The following is a 27,394-nucleotide window of genomic DNA, read 5'->3' as shown; positions in this document are numbered from 1 at the left end:
GTGGTATATAAATGCAATAAATAAAATAAATTATTGTTTAATTGAACAGAGAAGGGATTCGAAAATATTACAGTGCGCGCCCGATTTCTATCAGGTTATCCTTAAGCCAGTAGGTGCTCCACTGCGAAGCTGCCTATTTTGGTCACCTCCTGCCAGCTTCTCTCGCCATCCATCTATCCACATCCCAACCTTTACAACCCTGCCCCAAAGGAAAAGTAACAAAACCGATCTTCAAGACGCCCTTTAGCCACGACAGGACACACACACACACTCTCTCTCTCACACATAAACTCACTCACTGCACCAGCGCGCGTGCGCACTCTCTCCCCTGCCGACTTAGTGGGCGTGGCCTCGATGCTATGGCTCATTTAGGCCGCCATCGTCCTCACGCAGCTGTTCTGGAGGGCGGATCTCCGCCCGCCGAGGGGGCTTCGCGGAAGTGAGTCTAGGAAGATGGCGCGGGCTGAGGCGAATGCTAGGTACCCGGAGGGGGCAGCTGCCCCCGAGCGGCTGGACCCGCTCTCCCGCTTCACGTGCCCCGTGTGCCTGGAGGTGTTCGAGAACCCCGTGCGAGCGCCCTGCGGTCATGTGTGAGTGTCGCGCGGCGAAGGCGCGGCTGGACACGGGCAGGCCCGGCAGCAGAGGGAGTGTGAGGAGGCGGGTAACCATGGTGACGAGGGGTGCGGGGGGGGGGAGCCGGGCGGAAGCCGGCCTCAGCTGTAGGAACTGACATTAGAGCTGAAGGGGGCAAGGTGGCCCCGGCGGTAGAGAGAAACCCTGAATGCAGGCTCCCCGGTCCTGGCGCAGCCCCGGGACTGGCTGTCTCACATAAAGCTTTGGCTCTGGTGTAGAGTGGATTTAAGTTGCAAAGCAAGGTGGCGTAGGGGGAGGTCCCTTAAATTAAGGTTTCAACAGGTAATTCAGACATATATCAAGAGAGGTGTCTGTGAAAAACAATAGGAAAGTTACACCACAGCAAAGCAGCAAGGAGGCTCTGGCTGTAGCAGGGATTCTGTCAGTCTTAAGTTAAAGTTTCTAAAAAACGACAGACTAACAGTAATTTCGAAATGTAATTAGTGATCAGCATGTCACTACTTTTACTTTTACTTTAGCTGTGATATTAAATGGATACCAAGAGTGGCAATTTAGAATGCTGGGAAATGAAAACAGGTGTGACTGTTTATGAATTGTTCCCCGGACTAAGTTTATGTGGAATAGGAGTTATGATTCTGTAGGCCCAAATATTTTTCTTTCTGTCAAGCTTGTCGGTGCCCTTTGTCCAGTTGGAAGCAGTTGAAAATCTGAAAGACTATGTGTGGTTGTGTTAAAATGTATTCCAATAGGTTTCTGGAGTATGTTGTGGTTTTTCCTGTGTGCTGTGTAGTACATTCCTTTTACTATTCAATTAAAGAAGTCTAATTAGAGGAGGTGCATTTAATTGCTTGGTGCCATATGTTTTAGTACTAACTATTCTTGAAATGTTCTCTTGAAGGTAATTGTGGAGGCATTTGTGGATAAGGCAACTTGATTTACCTCAGTGTGATTCTTGGCTGCAAATACCAAGTTCTGCTTTAAATACTAATGTGCATGTATTGGATGGCTTTTTAAATGTAAAGTTTGATGGAGAATTATTGGCTTCTGTTAAACAAATTTAGTTGGATATAATAAGGTAATAGCTTCCATTTCTAGTGATAGCTGGGGCAGCGGAATGGTGGTGAAGACTTAGCACTATTTCAGTTACTTTGAAATTGCTCTCTTAGTCTATCTTTTTATACACTAACAGCTAACTGACCAATCTAGTAATTTAAAACAGGTTAACTTCTGCTGTAAACTTTCAGTTCTTATTTCCTTGAGAGGGGTTGTGCTTTCTGATCAAATTCGTGTTGCTCTTGTACTTTCTTTTCCATTACAAGCCCAGATACTAAAGCAGTAAGGTGGAATATTTACTTTCCCATAGGAAGGCATGGTTTTTCCACCTTCTCCTGTATTCTGCAACTATTTCTGTTCATCAGTTTGACATCAAACCAAGAGGGTAAACAATCCAGAACTTTGACTCATTGCAGCCCTTGTGTTTCTGCTTAGAGAGTGCTGTGTTCCTAGAGCTTTCCAGAAATGAGGGCTGGTAGTTAATGGCTGAACATACAAAATATTTTATATGAAGGGAAATACTCTTAAGAGAAGAGTAGAGAGGCAAGAGGAAGCACTGATAACTACTGAGTGGACTTCATGTAGAAGAGATCACCTATTAGGACAATGATGCCTTTTTAAAAAACTTTATTTGTACTAGAAAGTTAATGGAAAGTAGGCTAAGTTAACATCTTTATTAAATAAAAATAAGCAATAGAGCTGAATCACCCTATGTTGCTTTTTTGTTTCAGTGCATTGTAGGTGTTTGACCTGACATGTTCGAAGTGGGGGAAAGAGTGGTACATGTGATATGATTCAAATGTTAGACACTTGTTGGAGTGAAAATTGAAAGACAGTACTCTTGTACTTCCCTTACATTCCACTGATATAAGGAAGAAACAAGTGCTGGAAACTTTTGAGATACTAATTTGGCCATCCCTGACCTAGTACTCTTCAGGGTTCTTGTGTTGGCCTACAACTCCCACCATCCCTAGCCAGCAATGCCAGCTAAAAGATACTGAGAGCTGTGCCCTCCAGGTATGTTGAACTTCAATTCCTAGCATCTTTGAATTGTATAACTTGCTGGGGATGCTAGGAGTTGTAGGCCAACACATCTGGAAGTTACCAGTTTAGGGAAGGTTCCAGTTATTATTTCCAACAACTCAAAACTGTGCAAGATACATTTGCTCATCTATGTTAACAAGAATCCAGCTTTCTTCCGCAAAGTTTGTTGCGGCAACTTCAGTCTTGGTTTTGTTACTTGTTAGTTGCATTTCAACAAGTAATAAAACCAAGTTAGTTCCATAAGGAAGGCTGAGCACCAAAGAATTGAAGCCTTTCAATTGTGGTGCTGGAGAAGACTCCTGCGAGTCCCTTGGACCACAAGGCAAACAAACCAGTCAGTCCTAGAGGAGATCAACCCTGACTGCTCTTTAGAAGGCCAGATACTGAAGATGAAACACATACTTTGGCCACCTAATGAGAAGGAAGGACTCCCTGGAGAAGAGCCTAATGCTGGGAACAATAGATGGCAAAAGAAGAAGGGAAGGCAGAGAATGAGGTGGCTGGATGGAGTCACTGAGGCAGTTGGTGTGAGCTTAAGTGGACTCTGGGGGATGGTGGAGGACAGGAAGGCCTGGAGGAATGTTGTCCATGGGGCACGACTTTGTGACTAACGAAGTTCCATTTCATACTGTGAGATATCTGTATACTCTTATACTTGTGAGGTATAATGAATTAGTTTAGAAATTGCCAAGATTGCCTGATAATTGTATTTTCCATTGGCACCTATTTATTGTTGCTAATGAATTTGAAACAGAATTTTCTACGAAAGAAATGCAGCTCTAGAAAATGCCCCGCCCCCACATCCCTGTAGAAGGGTGGAAAAGACTGTTTGAGGCTTCATGCAAACAATTGTCCTTCAGTTTTCCGTAGACCACATGCAATTTCTTTCTGCTGTTTCAGGGAAGCTGATACACATTTGCCTGTCTACTCACTAGCTGTTTAGCATTTTAACCTTGGAGCTTGTGGAACCTCCTGCTGTTGCTCTTTAGTGGATATGAGAGAACCAGGCTCAAAATCCCACTCAGTTCTACTTCTGTAATTCTGTTCCACTTAATAAGGAATTTTGCTTTGCTGTTTTTACCCAATGCATAAAGATGTAGAATTGGAAGCTTTCTTGAAATGTGAGGGGAACTCCTGACCAGCCTTCAATTTTGTTGCTTGAAAATGAAAGTGGAAATCCTTTCTTTGGACTAGAAAGCCCCAGCAAGGAGCAAATAAAGTTTCTGGGAAATACAAGTGAGACAAGGAATAAGCGCATATAGATGTGTCATATTCCATTGATTTCACTGGTATTTAGATATGCCTAAATTGCTTCATTTTTGAACACATTCTAGAGAATATATAATGAAAAATCTAGGTCAATTCAGTAGGCATATGTCCAAGAGTTCTGGGAAGTGCAGATTACAGGAAAAGAAGCCAAGGGCACTTAAGACAGCAAGTATCATTCCTGCTAAAGTACATAATTCTTACTGGTGAGGGGCAAAGCTGAGCATTAATATTTTATAATAGACATTTAAAATGATTCATAGGTATAGTAGAGCCTTACAGTTTGAATGGGATAAAAGAATGGATTAGTAGCACTTTTGTATGAGAAATGAACATTAAGTATATTCAAATGATTTAATCTGAATATCACTGAAAGAATTATGCTGGTTTTTGTGGAGGCATTTTGTTGGCTACATAGGGTTCATGTGTAGGGCAATGACCCAGAGAGGACAAGGCACCAAAGAACCAGCATGAAAAATTGGCCAACTTTGTATATTATTGAAAAGTCAGAAAACAAATGTTTGGCACCTAACTTTTGAAGAATTTCAGTCACCATATTTTTCTGACCCTGGAAATCACCAATTTACTACAAATGCTATCCTTTACTACTGACGTGTGAATAATATTGATTTCATAAATGCTTTGCAGCACAGCATTTATGACAAATAGGCTTTTGTTATAGAAATGTTCTTGATTACATGTAAAGGCCAGAAAACCATTATTTCTGAGCCTTTTCATCTTTGCTGTAGATGCATAGCCCAATATACGTGACCAAATTCTGTCAGTTGTACAAGAATACTATGGATTATATCTTGTCCCTGTTCTGTGCAAGTAAATAAGAATTGTAGTTGTACACTGCATAATTACTAAGGAAGCACTCATTGCTGCAAGTAGAATCCTGGGTGCCTCACCTCTTCTAATGTTTGTTTATTGTTGTGCTAACTTTGATATTAGATACTAAACTTATAGAACCCTAGACTGCATATTATATTTCTAGCCCTGCTAGTTGAAGATACCATTAGTGAAGCTTATGCTGGAGGTATTAACCTGTATATAAGATGCAGGTAACTTGCCACTAAAGTGTGGTATTATACCATACTGTTATAGTAGTGGCTTGTCTTACATACTGTCAAAAGTAAAATACTATGGGTGTTACATGCTGCCATTAAAATTGGTTTTATAAAGTTTTCTATAAGGGCCTTAGGCCTTTGTGCTCAGTCTAAGTTCTAACAGACACTTTCTAAAGGAATTTGAAGCTGCTGGCAAGTTGCCTTGTCTTAAAAGTTCAGTTTTAAAAATAGAGTGGTACAAGCTGTTTGCCATAAAGTTATGCTATTGTGTATGAATAGGTTGCTGTATGTGCTAATTGTGACTGCCTTTGGTCTTATGGGGAAGGGGTGCATTGGCTGCATTCTGTACAATGCAAATGTTCATATACTATCTCTTTTTTCATATTAGCTTTTGCACCCTGTGCATTCAGGAATGCCTTAAGCCAAAAAAGCCAGTTTGTGGAGTTTGCCGCAGAACCCTGTCTCATGGCAGCAGAGATCTGGACTTGGAAAAGCAAATTGAAATGACAGAGACTACTTGCAATGGCTGCAATAAAAAAGTATGAAAAACTGGACCACAAGTAACTATATGTAACATGAATTTAGATAGAAGCAAATTTGCACTTTGGCTTTCTCACTTTAATTACCAAATTTTTATAGACTCACTGGAATTTCAGAGTTGGACAGATGAGTCGATTCAAAGAGTGCCAAAATAAGGGGTGGTTTTATATTTTTTCCTGGAAAATTTAAAGAGCATGGGAATTATGACTTTCAGGTTTTGCTGTAATGAGATGCATTGGCTACAGAAGCAATCTAGAGTTCACAGATCTTGCTGCATGTAGAGATAATGATGGCACTTGCCAACAGTATAGTAGAATTGGTAAAAATACATGCAAAACCTCATGAAACTCTTTACTGCCTCTTTGTGATATAGGAAATGAGTTTCATAAAAGTGATATTTTCATATAATGTATTGTCATAATGCAATTTCAACTGAATCTGTTGAATTCTTTAATTTAGGATTTGGGTGAAGGTGGCATAATGTATTAAGGGACCAACATGCTGATTTTTATGAGTATAGCTAACAGCTTGAATAGAACTTGGCAATTTTGTAGCTACCTTGAACCAAAGTCCTTTCAAGAATAGAATTGTCTTTTATGCTATCTTCTCAGTATGAGAAGGCATCTCTATAGAAAGTGGAAGTGACTGAAGACCTGTGGGGTAGAAAGCCCAGTGGACAGGTAAACTGCAGCTCAGGAAATATTGGGGTCTTTCAAAATACTCTGTGGTCAGGTTCTCTCTTTGTTATGATTTCCATTGTAGGCAGTTGAACATTAAATGCTGTATTTTTTTTTAATCAAGAAAGGCATTTCATTTAAGATCTTTCAAACTAAATATTGTTAGTTTTAGTCCAAATGTGAGCTTCCTAATTTGTGTAGCTTAAATCTCTTAAAATAGTTTGTATAGGACTTCTCTTGTACACAGATGTTATGTATTAAATGCTCCTAGTAAAACCTGGTTTCCAGCCAATACTGTTAAATATTAATATTAAGAAATGTTAGATCATTTAACTGCTCAAGATCTGGACTTGCTAAACTGGAGTTCAGAATGTAGCTGGACTGTGCAGTATCTAGGCAAACTGATCTCTGCATTTTATCCTAATCTGTACAATGAAAATAAGCAATGCCATGTTTGTAATACAAATGAAAGATAAAGCATTATGGAGATTTATAAAGAATAATTCAAACTGGATGCTGTGAAATGTTTCAAATATTTTGGTAAATATCAACATATGTTCTTTGCTATGACTGAACAACTCGGATAACAAATTTATATCAAGAAACATGAAGTTTGGGGGAGTGAAGCTTCATTTTTCTTCTGTGCTAGAGTGTAGTTTTTATTTTAATGGCATCTGGTATGAGAATAGTTGTGCAAAGCATAGTTCACAGGCTGTCACAATGTAGAATTTAAAAAGTAAATCAGTTAATGTTCTAGCAGCTTCTGGTTTATTGCATTGTGTGGAATGTAAGACCTAATTTGGCACATAACAAAATAGCCATTGCATCTTCAGGGAGTACATGGATCTAACAATGAACATTCGCGTAAACAGTGTGTCAGCTCTCTAAGGTATTATAATGGTTCAGGTAAGATGCTGAGACCATCGTACAATGTTACAGAGGAGCTTAGCCTCTTGTGTCCCTTCTGTACCTATGCATTGTGACTTACAGCCTGACTTACAGCTCAGATGATTAGATGGATCCTTTTGTAGTCTTAAACATATTTTTCTGTTTATTCTGAAGCAGCTGCTCAAACTTGTTCAAAACATGATTTTTATTCTGTACAGATGTACCTCTCCAAGCTGCGTAGCCATGCAGCTTCCTGCTCAAAATACCAGAATTACATAATGGAAGGTGTTAGAGCTGTGACTAAAGATCCACCACAGGATACCAGGTAACTCCTCTACAGAATTGTGACTTGCTTGGATTGCAAGGTTATGTGTAAAATAGGGTTCAAACTATTCCTTTGCAGATCTATTCTGGTTTAAATGAAGAGCGCTTGAATTTGGTCACCCACTTCCTTCAGGCTGCTATTAATTTGAATTTAACCTTGTGTTGGCCTGTATCTGAACATTGGAGAATGGACAAAAATGCTTATTTCTTTCCAGGGGCATACCTTAGGAAAGGCTTCCATATTTTGCTGAAGTGGCCAGGAAAATGGAACTGACAGCATCCCAAAGAGATATTATATGAGATCTTAAAATCTCACCAGCAAATTGCATGGCGGGAGATAATGAGTTACACTTAGACAGTAGGGTAGTGTGAGACCTCTGAACTTCTGGCTTAGATAAGCAGCAGAACAATTCTGCTCCATATTCTGCCTGACAGCCTTTCTGATATGCTGTTGTTTTACCCAAACTTCAGTACAGGTGAAAGTTCACAGAAGGATATCTGTATTGGGTATTCTTGGTTGAGACACTTTTCTCTGATGAGCTGACATAAACTTGGGGGTGCTTTGTGGAAAGAGAAACTGAAATATATTGTGTAGACTTTTATTCTTCCTAATTGTGGTTGGATAAAATTTTGCTTTATGTAAACTTTCAGTAAAAGTAAAGGGATTATCCTCTGTTTCTGCAGGAGCATTCCAAATAGGTTTACATTTCCTTGCCCTTACTGCAATGAGAGAAATCTGGATCAGGAAGGCCTGGTAGAGCACTGCAGAAAGTATCACAGTATGGATGCAAAGCGCGTGGTAATTGATCTGCTTTTCCTGGTGGCTTATGGTCTAAATTGAACAGATCAGGCTGTTCTCATGATGAAACCTTGTTGAGATCAGCATTCTCCAACTCAAATGTTCAAAGTTTTTTTGTTTTGCTTTTTACCAAAAAGACGAGGGAATTCACACTAGTGACGTTCAGAAGCATATATACTTTTTGAAAAGGAGCAAAGTGCCTTCAGCGCTATGTCTTGATAACAATTTCTTCCGGCATTTGGATTTTTAACCTTAATCAGATGTTTTCTGCCAAGGCTAAAGCATCCAATGCACTGCTAATTTGTGTTAGTTCTATAGTGCTGCTTTATATAGCCGAATATTATTATTAGCAGGGTTTGCTTTCTAAGTAATTTTTTTGGGGGGATGCACATCAAATATTTTGGTTTGTGTCCAAAGAACCACAAACTCTGCTTACTCATCAGGACTTTTCCACCTTCCTGTCCTGCTGCATCTTCCTGCGTCTGCTGAAAAAATAATTTGAAGGCCACAAAGTACTTGGTACAATATGCAGCATATGGAGAAGGAAGATAACTTGATGGAAAACAGAAGCCCCGCTTGTATGAGCATAACTCTTCTATGCTTATTGTTCTTTGGGGTTCTATGGATATAAAAGCCTTTGAAAATCATTTTAGTGGCTATCTGCTGATCAGATGCAAAATGCAAAAGGGAAGATGTTTTACCCAATTAAACTATTAACTCTTCTAGGTTTGCCCCATTTGTGCATCAATGCCATGGGGTGATCCAAACTATAGAAGTGCTAACTTCATGGAACATCTTCAGCGACGGCATCAGTTTTCTTATGACACTTTTGTGGTAAGTAGTAATTGAGAAACCTGCTCCTCAGAGTGCTTGGAACTTCAACATTTGTTTGTGCAATGCCTTGTTCTAATGAGGTTTTCCCTCTACTGCTGTATTTCATTTATATCCCAGCCTTTTTTTCTCTTGTGAGGAACTGAAGGCAGCTTACATAGCTCCATTTTATCTTCACAACAAGTTTGTGAGGTACACTGGGCTGAGTGTCTGGCTGGCCCAAGTCACTGAGTGTGCTTCATGGCTGGAGTGGGAGCTAGAAACCCAGATCTCTCAGTCCAGCACTCACACTACCACACTGGATCTACAAAATAGTACAACCTTTAATTTGTCCTTTAATGAGATGGCATGACTCTTCACAGATCAGTCCATACAAGGGCTCAGTGAGTTAAGCTACCACAATTGTGCTCTGAGCATCCATAAAACATGAGGGGAACCAATCTGGATCAATGTCACTTTATCCTGCTGCTAGAAAAACTAGAAGTGGAAGAAATCTGGCTATGTGAAGAACAGTTCTAAAACAGGAGCAGTGTTTGTGTAGTCACATGTACTTTCCTTGTGTTCTGTGTTTAGGACTATGATGCTGATGAAGATGATATGATGGCTCAAGTTCTCTTGCGTTCCTTGAGGGACAAGTGAAAAAAGCAAGAAACTTGTTAACACTTGGCTTCCATTGGGGAAAAATATTCGAGACACTTCTTACCCAAAGTTTTTTTGACATTCACGTACTTAACATGAGGAGTCTTTCTTGGTCCTTGCTCCTACTGTCTCCATACGTGTCACTTGGCTTTTTCTAGTGGTTCTTTCCTTGCTGCTCACCTGTTGCAGGGTATCTTTGTTCTTTCAAATTAAATATTAAGCATTTTTTCTGCTTTGTTTTTTTCAACAGCTTTTAAGGCTTACAAATTAAAATCATCAAGATCTTAGCAATAATTTTAGCCTATGAGCATCCTCTAATATTGTGCTGTTTTAACAGGGATCAATCATTAGAAACCCAAGTGTCCCAGGTACATGAAATCTCTCTTGAATGCTTGCTTCCAATATTTGAACCTATCATTTCTTGATTTCTCTATAGAAGTAGTGAATTTGACTCTAAATGCAGACTTGGAAAAGTTGGTGTCCTCCCCTGAACAATTTGTGGTTCCCATTGTATGTTCTTTCACTTTTTCTGTTGTGTATTTCTAACATCAGGAACTGCACAGCACAATTTTAGAGGGAGTCAGCCAAGGTTGATTTTTTTGTCTTGATACCTTGATACATCTGGCATCTGTGCAGAGTTTAACTTTGAAGTATGTGAGGATTGTTGAGTAGATTTTTTTGGAAGACAGATGAATTAAGGATTTCATTTTTGGCTTCCTAAACTCCAATAACCCTTGTATATTTCTACCTCTGTGCCTACAGTTCAAAACAATTTGATAGCAAATTGGGGTAAACTCTGGCACCTGATTCCTAAGACATAACAAATAGACTATTGCGCTTTGTGTAAATTACTTTTCTATATCCAATACAAAAATGGAATGTAATTGTGTGCAAATTTCAAGCAGGCAATGCAGTGTCCATGTGCTTACGGAATTCATACATATGGCTACAGCTTGAATCCATAGGCTGCTGTAGTTAAGAAGCCTGTAATACAGAGAATCCAAGGTCTGGTTTTTTATTGGTTCTTGTCATCTAAAGACTCTAATCTTGTTCTTGCCTTCTCACCCATGAACACACGAGTGAGGTGCAAAGTGGTGCCCACTGGTTCTGATTTCTTTGTATTTTGTGGAAGACAGGAACAGGGCGCTGCAAATCCTGATCATGTGCAACACATTCTACAACTTTGGCCCCATTCTTTACTTATGCTGAATGAGCACAGGTTGAGGATGTGGCCAGTAGATGCAGTCTCACTCCATGACCTTACAGGCAATGTATGAGCAGCTGGATAATGTAGTTCCTGTGAGGAAACTTGCCGGAGTTCTTTGGGTGAGGTGAACACTTCTGAGTGTACTGCCACATAGGATGTCTAACACATTAGTCTTGAATAACTAACTACTGGTTGGTATGTAAATCTGTTGTTATGGTGGCACACTGAAAGATTATATTCAGTTGCAATGACCTTGTGTCCAAAGTGTGTATGAAATTGCACCATATTCCTTAGGTGGTTGATGCATCTGTGGTACAATCAAATTCTTTGTGTTTAAGACAACTTTTTGCACTAAGCATTTTAACCTGACACAAAACAAGGAGCTAATACTGATTTACATAAACTGATGTATACCTTCTTAGCCCAGCAGTCACACAGTGTGAAAATCTGAGGCTAAAATGTGTGTGAGAGATCTCTGGAAAACGGTTCCTTACAGTGTATTGATGGCCTTGAGCCAAAAATGTCATGATACTTCTATTAGTGTCCTGACGTTTGAAGCAGTCTTACTGCCTGCTGCTCATGCTAACTTTTGGAAAGTTTGTTGTCTGGAGACCACTTAATCCTGTCTTAAAGCCTCTTAGAGTTCTTGGCTGCTAGGATTGCATCCCAATCAAGAGTTTTTCATGAAGCATTAGTGTTATTTATTTGGTGGCTAAGGTGCAAAGAAGGTCTGTAGTGTCTTGGGCCTTTTTCAAATGTCCCCTTCCTACCATTGTTCCTTGTGTGCCACCACCTTCACACCCATTCTCAAAGCAGGTGATGAAAGTCAGGAGAAAACTGTGTAGTATGATAGGAAGAACAGTAGCTAGAAAGGAAAATTGGCTGTTCATATATGCACAGAAGTGCCTTCTGCATGCATGTGGGCCTCTTTGGATCCTGGCTGTTGTTTCTCACTATGTCAAGTGAGAAGATTTTGCAAAGCACCTATGGGATTCATAGGAGCTGGGTATCCTTGTCCAGGAACATCTCAGATGTTTTTGTTCTTGTATTCTAAGTGCACTTCTAGTAATTTTAATAAGAATTTTAGAACTTTAAAATGTCTTGTTCTGGCTTTTAAATAAATAAAAATGAAAATAAACAATTGGAAAAATATTGTGGAGATGTTTTGTTTCTTACCTTGGGAAAAGCCATTTTCTGTTGCATGAGCAACAGTAATGAACAGAGCCCAGTCAAGGGCTCTTCTTCATGGTCTCTCTGCATCACACACAAGGGCTCTGCACCTGTGTGGGGCTTTTTATCAGATATTCTCTAGCTAGGCATTTTTCCCCTTTCCCCAAATGCTATATAATTGGAGGGGCGGAGAGTCCTGCCATTTTCTCTAGTTCATTTTTGACCATTACCTTGGGTGCCTCTGACAATTGTAAATCCTGACATGGCCTGCTGCAGGTTGTGGAAGATAATGCCTAAATACAGGTGCTATCCAGAAGCAGCATTTATCTTTGCTTACTGAAAGATGCTGGGTCATATGTCCCCAAATCAACATCCATCTAGTATTCTATTACTTGTCTTTCACAGAAAAATAGGTTAGGCACAGGGGAAAAAAACATAGTATGGAGCCATTCTCAATTGGAAGTTTAAAACTGCAGCTGTAGAATTGAGCCTATACAGTTCCAACTGTACATAGGTACTGTATAAAGCATGACTTGCTTCTCAGTTGCAGTAGTTCAAGACAGTTACAGAACATGAACATATCCAATGAAAGACTAGATGCTTACTGTACCTTTTAGTAACTCCTGCTATGTGGATAGATAATGGTCTGTTGGCTATATGGTATTCTCATCACAAATCAAGCATGGGCGTGGGAACATACTGACACTGGACTATAGTGTTAGTATATAACACCATAGCTGGAAATAACCAGTGGGCTCAAATAGGCCTGTCCTGCACATGAACTTGCATCGACTTGGTACTGTATGGTTTTTTTCAACTTAGTATAGATGTTGCCACTTGCTCCTTAGAATTGAAAGCCAGCAAAGAAACCTTTGAGTTCTGTGGCAACAAGCCTCAGGTCTGCAAATACCTTTTGCACGTACAGATGTACAACTAGCAACCTCAAGCAATTCATAAAGTTATTTCCATCTTTATTACATTTTTTAGCCTGCCTTTCTCCCTCTCTTGTGAGGAACCCAAGGTAGCTTATGTAGTCCTGTATTCCATTTTATTTGTACAATGACAAACCTGTGAGGTAAGCTAGGCTAAGGGTCAGTGACAGGTCCAGTGTCACCCAATACGCTTCATGGCTAAATAGGGACTAGAAGCTGGATCTCCTGAGTCCCTGTGCATCACTTGTGCACGATGTCATACTGGTTCCAAGTTGCATAGCATTAAAGCAAGAGCTTGGCTGACTTGGGTGTAAATTACCATTGTGCCCATTAATCTGCTGTTCTGGAATACATACAAATTCAGTAGCTGCATCTAGCATGAACCTACATATATTGGGTGTTGTACACACAAGTGGGTAGCTGACTTACTTTCTCAGGGTTATATTTAGGAGTTTAGATAGGCAGTGCACCTTTCCTGCTTGAGGTAAGACTTTTGCAAATATGGAAGAGGGTTAGTAGTGTGGGCAAGTACCTTTTGTTCACATAAAGAGCTAGTTGAAAACGTCCTGATTTAGGTTGACACTGCTGGACCGTATATGCAAGCATTTAGGATGTATAAACATTTATGTACTCATAAAACTGAGCTGCTCTGAGTTGGTCACCCTCATTGAAATAATCATTTCGGTAAATGCAAGAGTCTAGTGGCACTTGGTGACTGAGAAAATTAATTGATCCAGTGCTGGCACCCTCCAAATAGGTTAGACTATAGTCCACGTCACTCTAGTTACCATGGAAAATATCTGGAGATGAGCAGGATGGGATATAATCCAACACAGCTGGAGGCCTTCAGCTGAAGAAGAATTAATCACTCATTGTTAATTGATACTGGGTTCTACAATTATTGCTGAAAATATGGTAAGAGTTGAAATCTAAAACTATGCAGCCAGTGCTATTAGTATCACCAGCAGGTTTTCCTGTATGCTTCAGCAGTATCAGTCATTGCCTGCCACCACAATTCCTTCCTGATTCACACACAGGCAAGGAGACTGGCTAGAAATGTAAAATCCCCACAAATATCCAAGCCATGTGGTAGAGAGGGGCTTCCAAGTAGAGGTAGGGGACATGAAATGGTAGGATAAACATGCAATGCACTGCTTATCAAACCTAGATCTATTTTAACACTAGCACAAATGCATCACATAAAACCACACATACAGAATTGTGCTATTTCTCACAAAAACACACAATCCCCCTGCTCCCATAACTTTCCAGCCTCAAAAGTATTAAATCCCCCCACACACTTTTTTTGTACAAGCAAAAGTACCAATATACTCAGAACTAAACTGGATGCAAATTGCTGCACCTTCTAAAAAACAGAAGGGGAAGAAGGTAAAATTTGAAATCACAAAAAGCATATGGACAAACAATCGCAATGGGTGTGTTCACACCGCAGCAAACACCTTCACTTTGTGGATTTTGGCCTGGTGGTCCTTGACAGGCAATCATTGGGTGGTTCCTATAGATTCTACCCTATTTACACAGTCCTGCTATTGCTGGCGTATAGCCTATCAGCCACAGAACCTGAAATTCAATTCCATGCTGGATGGCTGGAGCAGCTCCTGCAGCTGCCACTCTTTCCAAGGGACTATGGAAACCATAGTGCTAGATTCAGAACTGAAGAAACCATAGTGATGCATGGAAGCCACAGAGCAGACTGTGGGTTTTTATGGTTTCTAAGAGCCAAACATGCAATGCTGAAATACCACAATGGGGTTTGGCACAACAGACCACCCTGCACTGAAAACCACTGTAGGTCATCACGTCATGTGAACCGGCCAAATATTAAAAATTAGCAGCATAGTTGGCTATTGAGTTAAGCTTTCTGAATTTTTAAATAGTATATACAGACTGTAGAAGGGTGTCACCATTGTATGAGGAGAGAAATGAAAAGATTTGACCACAGTGGAAAGACCAAGTCAAAAAGGATAATTGCTTCTGTTGGCACATGCTGCCAGGAAGTCTGCCTACAAATGAATACCCTCCAGAGTGCCTTGTCCTTCACACCCTGCTCAGCTCTTGTAAACTCAAGGCTGTGGCTTCTTTCATGGAGTCAATCCATCTCATATTTGGTCTTTCTTTTTTCCTTCTGCCTTTGGCTTTCCCCAGGGTAATTGTCTTCTTCAGTGAGTCTTGCGTTTTCCCAAAATACAACAGCTTCATTTTAGCCATTTTGTTTCTGGGGCAAATTCTAGCTTGATTTGATTTTGGATCCACTTGTTCATCTTTCTGTTGGTTCAGGGAATTTGCAAAGCCTCTTCCAGCACCATGTTTCCAATGCTTCAGTTTTCTCCCTTTCTTCACTGTCCAACCTTCATGCCTACACATAATGATGGGAAATACAAGGATGTGAGCAATCCTGACCTTGGTCTCCAGTGAATCATCCTTATGTTTGAGGCACTTTTCTATTTCCTTCATTGCACTTGCTTTTAGAATCTCCAAACTAGATCAAAGGACAGCAGGAGAAGGCAAGCAGCAATTCCTGAGTATACTCCTCTTAGGAAAATAATGGCACCCTCTAGATGAAAAAGCACAAATTGGATTTGAGTGTTGTCTGTGTCAGCCACAACCCTGAAGCTGAAAAAGATGGACAGAACATTTTGGAGGACTTTTATCCATAGGGTCCCTGTAATTCAGAGGCAACTTGAGAGCATATAGCACAGAGAGATGTCAATAGTAAACACAAAGGAAGAATTCTCCAATGCTGCAGATGATCTTTCATATGAAAAAAATCTTCATACCATATACCGAATGAGTATAATCTTGTATTTAAAAGCATTTAACCCATTTCAAAATGAAGACTATTTCCAAAGAGGTTTTCCAAGTACTAAAGTTCTTGGTATTGCAATGAATTTTGTAATTATCATTAAAAGTCCTTCAGAATGGTGGGGGCACTTCCCTCTGTTTCCCCTCTCCACTTCCATGGTTCTTCCCAGTTGTTTTTGCCCTGCAGAAATTAGGCTCGTTGATGTTCTAAAGGCTTCCAGCAATTGAATGGACAGGTGATTGATTTTTCTCTGTTCATTGCCAATCCCTGAACATGGTCCACTGGGTTGGGAGGCCCTTCAAAACAGCTTGGGAGGTGCTACAACCAGGGCTTGCAAAAGTCACCTCCCTTCTGCTGACTGAAGCCTCTGATCAGCCAGAGATCAGGGTTTCCCCCTGCCCCTTGCCTTTAAATGTCTAGGGAAATCATCCAAAATGGCAACATTCAGAAAATCGAGAGTTTGGTCAGTTATGCACCTCCTAAAAGAGGAAGCATGTTGTTAAAAGGGAGATGAAAGGGGACACTGATTTGCATAGAATGTGCAGATGCCCACATATATGCATAGCTACAGAATCAGAAAATTCTATAATTTAAATAGAAATGCAGTACATCTTTCCATGATCCTGCATGCCCGCTGCTCAGCCTGCTGTCCAAATAGTAACTATAGAAGGGCATTTCCAAGGTCCTTACTGGTATTTTTTATGGTTCTTTATCTTTAAACTAGCTAGCCTTTTAAACATGCTTTCAAACAGAGGACTGCTCCTTGTAAGTAAACATGGCCACCCAAGTGGGAAAATACCTCAACTTGTTCCTGCTATTTTTTATTGAAAGTCATAATTTTTCAACAGCAGAATGTCAAAAGTGAGTCCAGTACTCAAATTTCTGTACCAGAAAGTATACTTTTAGTTGTATTTGTTCAGTGCTGGATCAGAAACAAATTTTTCTCTCCTCCTGCAAGGAAACATGGTAAACTTTCCCAGTCCATGTACAGCAACTGTGCTTAACTGTAGCCATTTGCTGAAATATGTCATGCTATTTGCATTTAATGGTGTTTGGGGCCCAGTGTTTACACTTTGTGAACTGAGGATAACGCTTTATCAGTTGCAGGGGCTCTAGTCAATACCAGCTTATACCACAATAAAATGGATAGTTATAAAGATGACCTGCATGCTGTGCTGCTTGCTGCTGCTGCCCTGCTCGAACTTGCCTTTTCTTTTACAGTCCTGTCAAATTGCTATCAGCATCTGGACAGAAGAGAGCGCTCTTGCAGTTCTTTAGAATACACTTTGCTGGGCAGGAGGACTGTAGAGAACAGATATATATAGATTTTAGTACATTCTGATGATCCTTTAGCATTTCCTCTGTCAGTGAGGAACAGTTCTTAAAATGGCTACTGTAAATTGCATTTGTATAGCTACTATCTATCAAAAATTTCAAATCAAGCCTTGCAGATACCAAGATCTTAAAGCTCCAATCCTAAACAAGTTACAAGGGATCATGTTCCTTTGTAGGATAGTTACTAATCAGGATAGTTACTATTTGGACAACTGAGACAAATGGGGCTGATTTCTGAGTGCTCAGGACTGCCAGGTGGATCTGATGCTGAGCATGCTAGGAAGCTCCCTATACACATCAATGTCCACTCAACAGCTTGTTGTGCAAGGTTTTTTGCAGCTGCTTGTAAGATCTGTAAAAATATTGTATGTGTTTTAATTCTTAATTAAATTCTTAATTAAAATTGTAATGGGTAATTTTAAACAATTTTATATCAATTCTTTATTGATATTTTGTCTAATTGATATTTGGAAATTTTAATCTATGACATCACTTGTAAATTGTCTATTGAGAATGAACCAGTCATTGTTGGTGAGTGCTCAGGATTGTGCTGTAAGGTATTCTGTTTCAATGGCACCCACATCCCCCTTGTGTACCGGCTACAGCTAAAAATAGCAATAGCTACTTTAACTCCTGCAATTTATAAGCCAAAAGTGCAATTGTGTAAGCATTTTTGTATATTAAGAGCAGCTTCCAAGTGGTAGGGCGACCAAGGCAGATTCAGGGTCTGAAGCCAGACTGAAATGGGTCTAGATAATTAGTTGCATCCAAGAGTGCCTGGAGTTGTCCCACCACCACCCACTCTAACACCTTGCCCAAGAATGAAATATTGGCCACTGGCCTAAAGTTGGAGGCCACGTCTGGGTCCAGTTTTGTTGCATGTCCATTCATTGGAATCCCTCTAGATGACATCCATATTTCTGGTTGGAGATTATGGGGCTTTGGAATGCACCAAGTTGGGCAAGGCAGGCAAATAGGATCATAATAAAATAGGCAATAAAGCTTCCCTGATGGATTATGCCCAGTGTCAATAAGTAGCAAGAAGGAGAATATGATTTGGATTTTCTGCCTCTGGCAAGGAAATCTGAGTTGAGGCTATGTGGGGTCAGTGCTATTATCACCCTCAGTCTCTTTATGCCACCAGTACTGGGGGAAATAGCAGCAGGTGGAGAAACCGCACAGTAGCTGTTGTGTGTGTGCACTCCACAGCACAGCAAAATGGCTGGGCCGGGGTTTAGCATAGGTAGCTGTGGAAAATGCGTTGCTCTTCATGTGGGTGGGTGTGGGAGGGCCGCCGTCCTTGTTCATTGCATAGAGTACCTCCTTGACGACTGGTGGAAACACTGTTCTCACTTCTTGAAAGAAAGCGTGCATCCAGTGTGTGAACAAAGCCATACGCTGACCCTGGAGCTCCTGTGACAAGTAGGGCAGGACAGGATGGGGCACTTCATGCCAGGGATGCTGCTGGACATCAGGGACACTTCCCGTGAGGCTTATTGCCAGCAGAAGGAGGGCAAAGGAGCCCCTTGGAAGAGGAGAGGCACTTTTTTCGCTGAGATGAGAAGGACGTGCGCCAGCCCCTGTTGCCTCGTCCCCAACATGGTTTCTCACAGGTGCTGGTGCATCCAGAGTCACAGCATGAGAAGTCCTACTAGGTGCGTGTTGTGGGAGGCATTGTCATTCACACCTGCATCTGAGCTCGTCAAGAGAGAATGAGGCAGAAATAGAAGTCGTTTCACCATCTATATGTAACATGAAAACTCCAATGATGTAAATACAGGCCTTTTCCCCCACAACCCCAGTCACACCACCACAGTCATAATAAAAATAAAACCCAACAGCTGTCCTGGAACCAAAAGGAATTCTAGAATTCTTGGCAGGTGCAAGCTGGGGCTGCCAAGTTCTACAGCAGGGGAGGGCTGCAACTGTAAATTTGAGGACCAGGCCAAAGGAGTGGAGGGTGAGAGTAGTGAGCGTAGGAGCCATATGTGCATCTAAAAAACTTTCCTTTCCTCGAAGCCCTGAGGCTGCGGTGGTGGAAAATAATTCTCGGTTAAGGGTATTGGTAACTTTCTGTGAAAGAGCTGTTGTTTTTCCACCCACCTTACAACCCCTGACTTCTAAGTAGGTGATGTACACCTCTGAAGGTGCCTGTAAAGATTTTGTGCAATTGCAAATTTTACAAATCGTTACTTACCTTGCAGTTCCTCATGAGGCAATTGGGTAAGTGACAGTGGCTCGGAAAAGGTGTGGAGAATGGGGGTGGCAGAGGGACTTAGATTGCTATTTCATACTAGCAGCTGGAAGGGAAAGAACATCTAGTTGCCAGACATTTTTTGTGGTCAGGGAATAGTTTGGATTTCAGAAAGGAAATCCACCTTTCTCTTAGCTAATAACATAGTGCCTGTGTGGTCCAAACATTTCACTGCTCGGTGAACTTTACAACGAACAGCTAAAAAGGAACCTTGAAACAGAAGTCCAAACTGAGGATTGTTTTCTTATAGGAAAAGCTAAGGGGAAGGGATGTGAAAGCTGTGGTGAGCCTTGGTAGACAAAAGGCAACCAGGGTCCCTATCAGCCTGTTTTCTACAGCAAGGGTGGGCGGAAGATAGATCTCAACACGGCTTGGATTTTCAATTGCCAGAAACCCTTCCTGCACGGCTAGTGGTCAGGACCACTAGGCATTGGGAGAGAGCAACAGAGACGGAAGAGTGCTGCATTTGCATAGCTTAGTATTAACTATTTTCCGTATTACATTTATAGCCATTTTTTCTTCCAGGGAGCTCGAGATGCATACTTGTCCACCTCCACTCCCCAAGGTAGCTTAGGCTAAGAGGGGAAAGCTGGTCCAAGATCACCCAGAGTTTCATGATGGAATGAGAGTGTTAGCCTGACATTCTCAGCCAGTCTCATCCACTAGATCCCTCCTGTTTCGCTGTCATATGGCCCCCACCACTCCAGCCAGTGTGTTGTCCAGTCCAACATGCTAGCCAAAATGGTGGGGGTTGCAGTCCTAAGAAGAAGTCATCTCAACAACATTAGCAAATGCTACTTTAGGCCATCCAGATGCTTTCCCAGTTATCAAGTACATCTCCCTGAGTGGGATTTTTGTTTATATTAAAAACAGCAAAGTGTCTTCTGGCACCTTAGGGGGGAACCTTCTGCCTCTTGAGATGGGGGTGGGGTGGGAAATGGCCTACAATATCTAGCATTTCTCCAAGCAGCTATCCTGGCTGGGGCATGCTAGGAATTGTAGCATTCCTAAACCTGCCTACGATAGCTCCCTTAAAAACTCACCAAAATTTTCTTGTGCAAGCTTCATGGAGTCTATTCATTTCCTCAGAACCATGAAGTATTTGACTCAAATTGACATTTTTACAAAAACTTGCCAGAAGGGGGAGAGCTGTCTGCTTTTCTGTCAGGGGAGATTGAAATGCAAAAAAGTGCAGATGCTGATGATTACCTTTCCATTTATGTGAACAGTTATATTAAGGAAAGTCTCAGTTTCCAGGTCAAATGGCTGCTGGGCTAAACCTGACCCCAAGCACTTTTATAAGTAGTGACTTGTTAAAGGAGTTTGGAGCCAGACTAGGACAATAGCTTTTTCCAAGGTGTAAAGAGGCCTTTTGTCAATGAATAGTAACAGCAATCTAATTAAGCAACTACACAGGGATGAGTCACAAGTCAAGTTGTTCCCTCCCCCAGCTTTCTACAACTTGGGTTATGGGATACGTAGTTCCACGCATCTGGAGAACACAAGGCTGTGGGAGGCTGCCTGATCCGATTTGATGAAAAAAACAACCAAGCGTCTGCAGCACCTTAAAGACTAATATATTTTATCTTGGCATAGACCTGTGTAAACCTTAGTCCACTTCATCAGATGCCTGAAGCACAACAGAGAGTTGCAGGTTATATACCGCACAGGTAGTGAAGAACTATAAAGAATGAGTTTAGAAAGAAAGGATATGGAAAAAGTGACAAACTCATTATTGACAGCCATTGGCAGTGCAGTTTTTGCTGATAACAAAAGCAGCCTGGCACTAGGTAAGCCAATTAACACATGCAATCTGAAGAAAGTCTTTATCTAGTTCCAAGCATTAGGTGATAGAATTATTTTATTCAAATCCACATCTCTGGATTGGATCCAACCTATGCAGTTACAGCAGGATTTCCCTGTCTTTCCCCCCATCCTGGAATGCAAAGCCAGGCCATGTTTGTTCCAGGTCTAGCTTTGCTATGTAACCAGATGTGAATACCCTGTGCTCTCACAACAGCCCCTCAGGTGGGATACCTGAAGGGACCCCTGGCTTGATAGGGATTTGAACTCTGACTTCTTGGACATAGTACACAACAATGACAGCATCTCAGATACAATGAGGTCCTGGGTTTGACTGCATTTTAACTGACTGAAATGCAAGATGTCCCCATATGTTGAAGGGGTTAAAGGAGTACATCCTAGCAAACAACTGATTAGATCAGTGAAAATGTCAAGTCGGGACTAGTGATCTGGAGCAGGAACTGGTATGGATCAGAGGCCTTGCAGATGGCCTGGGGCACTGTGGGGAAACTTCTCTGCACCATCTGGCTCCATGGATTCTTTCTGCTTCCAAAAGACTCTTGAGTGAGGAAGTGGCAACACTGAAAGAACCAAACATAGATTTCACCTTCCTATATTTCGTGTTGAACCAAATGATTTCCAACTTAATCCTGGAAACTGCATGTTATAAATTGAAAGCTCTGTCCCCACCATCGGCCCTGGTGGTACTTCTCTGTGTTGCATGGACAGGCATCAGGAATGAAGTTCTGCGCTGTCTGCTTTAGAACTGCCCAGCCTCCAAAGTCTCTCTCCAGTGCAGCATTCTTTTGACCAAGGAGAAGCAGTCCTGCCATCTTGCTTCTGAGCCCTGCAAGGAGCTGCATGTAACCAGAGTGCAGCACACTCTGCACTTGTTCAGAAGTTCTATCATTATTGTACTGGCTCCAGGATTGAACCCTAGCCTGAAAAGTTAGTCCTGAACATAGGAAGAACCATGCAGGATCAGACCAAAGATCTGTCTTGTCCAGCACTCTCTATGCATGGTGGCAAACCAGCTGCTCACAGGATCCCTCAACAGGATGGGTGCAAGACCTCCACCTGCCCAAGCTCCTCAGCAACTGGTGCATGCAGGCCCACTGCCTCTGGAAAAGGAGGCAGCACATAGCCAGCAAGGCTAGTGGTCACTGATAGCCTCCTCCCTCATGCATGCGTCCAATCTCCTTTTAAAGCCACCCAGATTGGTCGCCATCTCCACTTCCCATGGCAGCAGATTTCATAGTTTAACTATATGCTAAGCTATGCACCTTGTGAGTAGGGCTGCATCTTGTGAGCTCAAGTCAAACTTCTAAAGTGAGTAAAAGGTCTGGATTAAAGACATAATATTTTGCCAAACCAACTATCATGGGGTATATTATCCTGTATTTTCTTTGATCTCATAATTATGAAAAATAGGATTTATATACTCCTCCATGCACACCTAACCTTTCTTGTAGTATATTTGTTAATCATAATTCACATATACAGCACCTTCACCCTACAAAAGTTTTGCAATCTTAAACACAATGGATCAGATCCAAAATCTGTCTTCTAGGGGAAGCAGGACTGTTTGCTTAAGTTCCTTCTGCCCAGTTTGCAGGATTGTCCTTCCGACCCTAGTTCAACCCATTCAGTAGGGTCCCCTGACTCTCTGTACAGCCTTTTCAGGAGACTGAAGAGTTGGTCCAAATGTTCTGAACTACACCTCCCAGGATTCCCAGCTGGCACAGGTTGCAGTCACACACATGTCAGAGCACTAAGTTGGGAAATAAACCTCAAAGAACATAGGCAGCCAGTGTGGATGAAGCAACAGCCCAGGGACTATAGGAGAGGACTTTTGCCTGCAGCGTGTGTACCACTTCTGCTTTTTCTTAACAATACACGACCGGCTTGGGCATAGGTTGATTAGTATGTCAGCCGAACCTGGAGTGCTAGGTTTGTTGCTGTTATGTGCTAACCATTCATCTTTGATCTGTGGTGACCCTATGAATGCAGACTCTCCAAAATGTCACGTCCATGACCATTCCATTCAGTTCTCCAAAGTTCAGGCATGTGGCTTCTTTTACAGATTCAGTCCATCTCATATTTGGTCCTCCTTTTCATCTTCTGCCTTTGACTTTCCCTAACGTGATTGTCTTCTCATGATGAAACATGACAGCCTCAATTTTGTCATTTTTGATTCTAGGGAAAACTCTAGCTTGACTTGACCTAGGGCTCACTTGTTCGTCCAGGGTATTCATGTTTTTTTTTTTTCCCAATCAGCTTTCTTCGCTGTCCACCTTTCACACCCATACATGAATACAACAGTATGGATGATCTTGGCCTTGGTCTCCATTGAGACATCCTTACACTTGATGGTCTGTCTTTTGTCGTTCCTTCATCGCTGCTCTTCCGAGTCTCAGTCTTCTTCAGATTTCTTGGCTGCAGCCTCCCTTTGTATTGATGGCTGAGCCAAGCTATGTGAAACCCAGTGGTTAACCTAACAGCAAACCATGCTTAAATGCTCTAGGCTTGGAGCAACCTATGATGGAGATGAAAGAACCTGGTGATTATGACTTATGTCCAGGAAAACCAACATAAGACTGTACTTTTAAAGACAACAGCATGGTGCAGAGATAGATCCAACAAATTTTACTGATCTCAGAGGGACCAAAAAGAAAAAAATCATCTGTATGCATGGAACAGCCTAACTTTTCATCAGTAATATTGTATTGAGAGATCAATGTGTTTATGACAGAATAATGGAAGTTGCAGTCCAAAATGTCTGGAGGGCACCAGGTTGGAAAATGCTGCTCTCACTGTTATACTACATTGGATCTGCATGGAATGTCCTTACACTGTCCTCACATTAGGTGATAACCGTTGTGTCTGTTGCATGAATGGGGTTCTAATCAGACTGTTTGAGGCAGATAGGTGGGGATCAGATGCAACGAGAGAAACATGTCTGAATTGGGGCGGGGGGGGGTGAAGACAACCCTCATAAGGGACACACCATAACTTTAAATCTGGATCTATGATATCCCTGGCGATAAACCTTCCAGATCCATCAATCCATTCCTCTTCTTTAAAAAGGAAGACCTTAAACGGTGGTGAGAACTGCAGTTGTGCAATTGCAATCTGCATTCCTTTTAGTAGCTGCATTGGCGACTGAGGGTGATTGGATTACAGGTGGCTGATGCCATTAGGGACACATGATTCTGCAGTGGCTGACATCATCCCCTAACAGGTTTCTTTGACAATGAAGTTATCACTGTCCCTGCCCAGAATTTTCCTGATTCACCTGAGCAAGGTGAGTGGGTCACCTGATTCTTGCTCGCACATGATAATGCACAATCGTTTACATACCCTTCATGAAGTCACATTGCCATTATTCACTCTTGAAGACTGACCTGCTACTTAGAATCTTGATCAATAGCTTTTTATTAAGAATGGACAAAATTTACAAGTCTTTAACAATATATCCCAAAGCCATTCTCCTTCTCACCTTAAATTAGACAATCTTTCCCTCCTATAAATCCTTTGTAGTTCAGTTTAAACAATCCAAATAAAAGCAACCAGCTTCAGCCTTTCAGTCAACAGTTATCTAGTTTTATGACTGCTGGTCATTGTTTAAGTAATGCAAACCGGCTTTGACAACAGCTAATTATATTCATTTCTGGGACACTTTAACACAATAGGAGCAACCAACATGATGGCATTGCTTCCCCCACTCTTATTTGAAAAGGGCCTAAAGCTGCATATGCATACAAAGGATGTTTTCCCCTTCCAAAGAAGAGGGTGGTTTCAAAGGTGTTTACTTTGGTGGGAGTGCACTGGACATGCTCTTGCACACATCTGACTGATCCAATGGAATTCATGAGCGATTAGTGTGTCCAGCTTTTTAAAAACCCTTTAAATATGATCCACTGTAGTCATCATAGTGCAGTTTTGTCATTCCTACAAACATATTGCTTGGCTTTTAGTGTAGCCTCCTCCTTATTTTGGTGTTTTCTTTTTGTAAAGGTAAATTATTTTACTAGGATTGCCCCATGAATGGATTTACCTGACAGTTTAATCAACCCAAATTTTAGTTCATTCAATGTGAAGGGGGCAGAATTTAAATCGGTTTAGACACATTTGAAATTATATGACTGCAATATATGACATATTAGTTTTGTTGTGTTAGCATAATATAGGACAAGAATAGAAAATATCACAGTTGACATTTTCTTCTAAAATATGAATGGAAGTTCTTTTAGCTTGGCCTAACCTAGTTAAACTGGAATCCTATGCATGATTATTTATTTATTTATTTCATTCCACTTCTTTGTTGCTCCATAACCTGAAAGTTCTCTGGGTGGCTTACAAATGCTGAAAACAGCATATAAATACAGTTGATAAAACAGATAAAACAATAAAATTAGTAAATTATAAAAATTGCACACAGCATGACAAAATAAAACCAATAAATTCACAGCCAAAATAAAAATAATCAATAACAAAATATACATTATAAATTAAATTAACCAAAAGCTTGTTTGAACAAAAACGCTTTTACTGGCGTCTAAAGAAAAGCAGAGTATGTCCCTGGGGAGTGAATTCCAGAGTCTGGGCACCACTTCAGAAAATGCCCCCCCCCCCATCCTAGGCATTTCCCCCTTGATCTCACTGGGGGTGGTATTCAGAGGACAGGATCTAAGTGGGCAGGTAGGAATATGGGGAGAGACAGATAAAAGTCAGAAGTCCTACAACGCGGAGCATTCCTTCAGACAGCCATGCTGGAAACTGCAGGGGGTGGTTTCTGTGTAAACATGCATAGCATTGTAACCTTAAGTGTGCACCTTTAAGTTTTTAATCTTCCTATTGGTCTCAATGGGCTTCAGTTCTGAGTAGATACATTTATGATTGCCCTGTAAGTCTGCTTAATGTTTCCCTCTTTCTATTTCAAGATTATAACATGCAGGCAGGTATGTTTTCTTCTTAGTATATCACATCCTTTACAGCCACTTTTCAAAGGTTTTGTGTTTTGTTTTTCGTAAAGTCTGTGGCTTAGACTTAAGGCAGAACAGTTGTGATAAATTCAAAAGTGCCTCATTTTTTTCTGAAATGTTAATTGGTCTTAATAAAGTTTATTGCTGGTGCTTTTGAACACTGATAAGTATATATGAACCAACACAACTTGTATTAAATTGCAAAATAAGTATGCATAAGGCTGGCAGCACCTGCTTTTTGTTCTCAGAGATATCCTATCCTTCCTTCAGTGACCGTGCTGAGGATCTGATAATATGCAGAATGCTGAGATTTTAACAACCCATTCGCGGGTGAATCAACCAGGGCAATCAACTCTGAATTCAAGTAGCTAAGCGGTGCAATCCTGCACAACTCAGAAGTAAATTCTAGCGTTCATTGCGACGTGTGCCCACCTCAGTGCGGATGGTTGTGTATGTGCCACGAGCCGAGGGAAGCTCAAACAGGCCGTGTAACATCCTGAACGCACAAGAGAGGCCTGCTAAAACGTAAATGTGCTGAGAAGAGCCACAGTCGTGTTCAGTCTCAGATTGAGGGGTTCGTTGAGCGGATCCATTTCCTGAGAAACCTGGCGAGGGCGCTGGTGTCCCAGCAGAGATAGCCCGCGCCCCCGCCCCGCCCCCCGTTTCCCGTTGGATGCGGGAGAAACCTGCAAAAGTGCAGCTTCTTGAACTTTTGGCCAGATTATTTGAAAAACTGGGCAAAAAATGAGGTTCGCGGCTTGTGGGGACACCGGCATCCTAAACCTGTAGCCAGACTAAAAGTTCGGGGGAGGCCTCGAAAAGGGGAAATGCCCCGGTTTGCAAAGCTGAAAAATGCAATTGTAAACGTTTTACAGTTTAAAACAATGGGCAGAGGTGGCAGCCACCTAGCTTACCGCGCGCGGGGGGAAATAAGTGGCTGAAAATTGCATTTGAAAAATCCAGTTACCCCTGCCGGTACCGTCTACGCAGAACAGCACGGAGTTCTTTCTGCCAGCCCTGCCCCACTGATTTGGGGTGGAATCCTACGGGCGTCTAGACACTGGGGCGCAAGCCTTCACCTGTCCGCACCATTCCTCTTTCCTCGCCCCTTCGTTTGACCGGGAGGCGAGCGAGCCAGGCCTTTCTGTGCCCCCCCCCC

The 27,394-nt window shown here is 41.5% G+C and overlaps 1 protein-coding gene across 1 annotated transcript; it reads left to right on the top strand.

Moving 5' to 3' along the window:
* The first annotated feature begins 372 nt into the window (after window positions 1–372).
* On the top strand, window positions 373–12,084 carry RNF114 (ring finger protein 114). Its single transcript, XM_044440303.1, has 6 exons — window positions 373–590; window positions 5,416–5,566; window positions 7,351–7,457; window positions 8,141–8,255; window positions 8,982–9,089; window positions 9,660–12,084. The coding sequence occupies exons 1-6, from the start codon at window positions 454–456 to the stop codon at window positions 9,723–9,725; spliced, it is 684 nt and encodes a 227-aa protein (XP_044296238.1). The 5' UTR covers window positions 373–453; the 3' UTR covers window positions 9,726–12,084.
* Window positions 12,085–27,394: the final 15,310 nt, after the last annotated feature.

Source organism: Varanus komodoensis, unplaced genomic scaffold (genome assembly GCF_004798865.1).
Source record: "Varanus komodoensis strain SLA01 unplaced genomic scaffold, ASM479886v1 scaffold37, whole genome shotgun sequence".
Lineage (NCBI taxonomy): Eukaryota > Metazoa > Chordata > Lepidosauria > Squamata > Varanidae > Varanus > Varanus komodoensis.
The sequence above is the reverse complement of the archived record's forward strand: the minus strand, read 5'-3'. Positions and strand labels throughout refer to the sequence as shown.

Coding starts and splice junctions, on each gene's coding strand:
- RNF114 (XM_044440303.1), top strand. CDS start 454: ATGGCGCGGGCTGAGGCGAATGCTAGGTACCCGGAGGGGGCAGCTGCC. Junction 5,567..7,350: donor GCAATGGCTGCAATAAAAAA/GTATGAAAAACT, acceptor TATTCTGTACAG/ATGTACCTCTCCAAGCTGCG. Junction 7,458..8,140: donor GATCCACCACAGGATACCAG/GTAACTCCTCTA, acceptor CTGTTTCTGCAG/GAGCATTCCAAATAGGTTTA.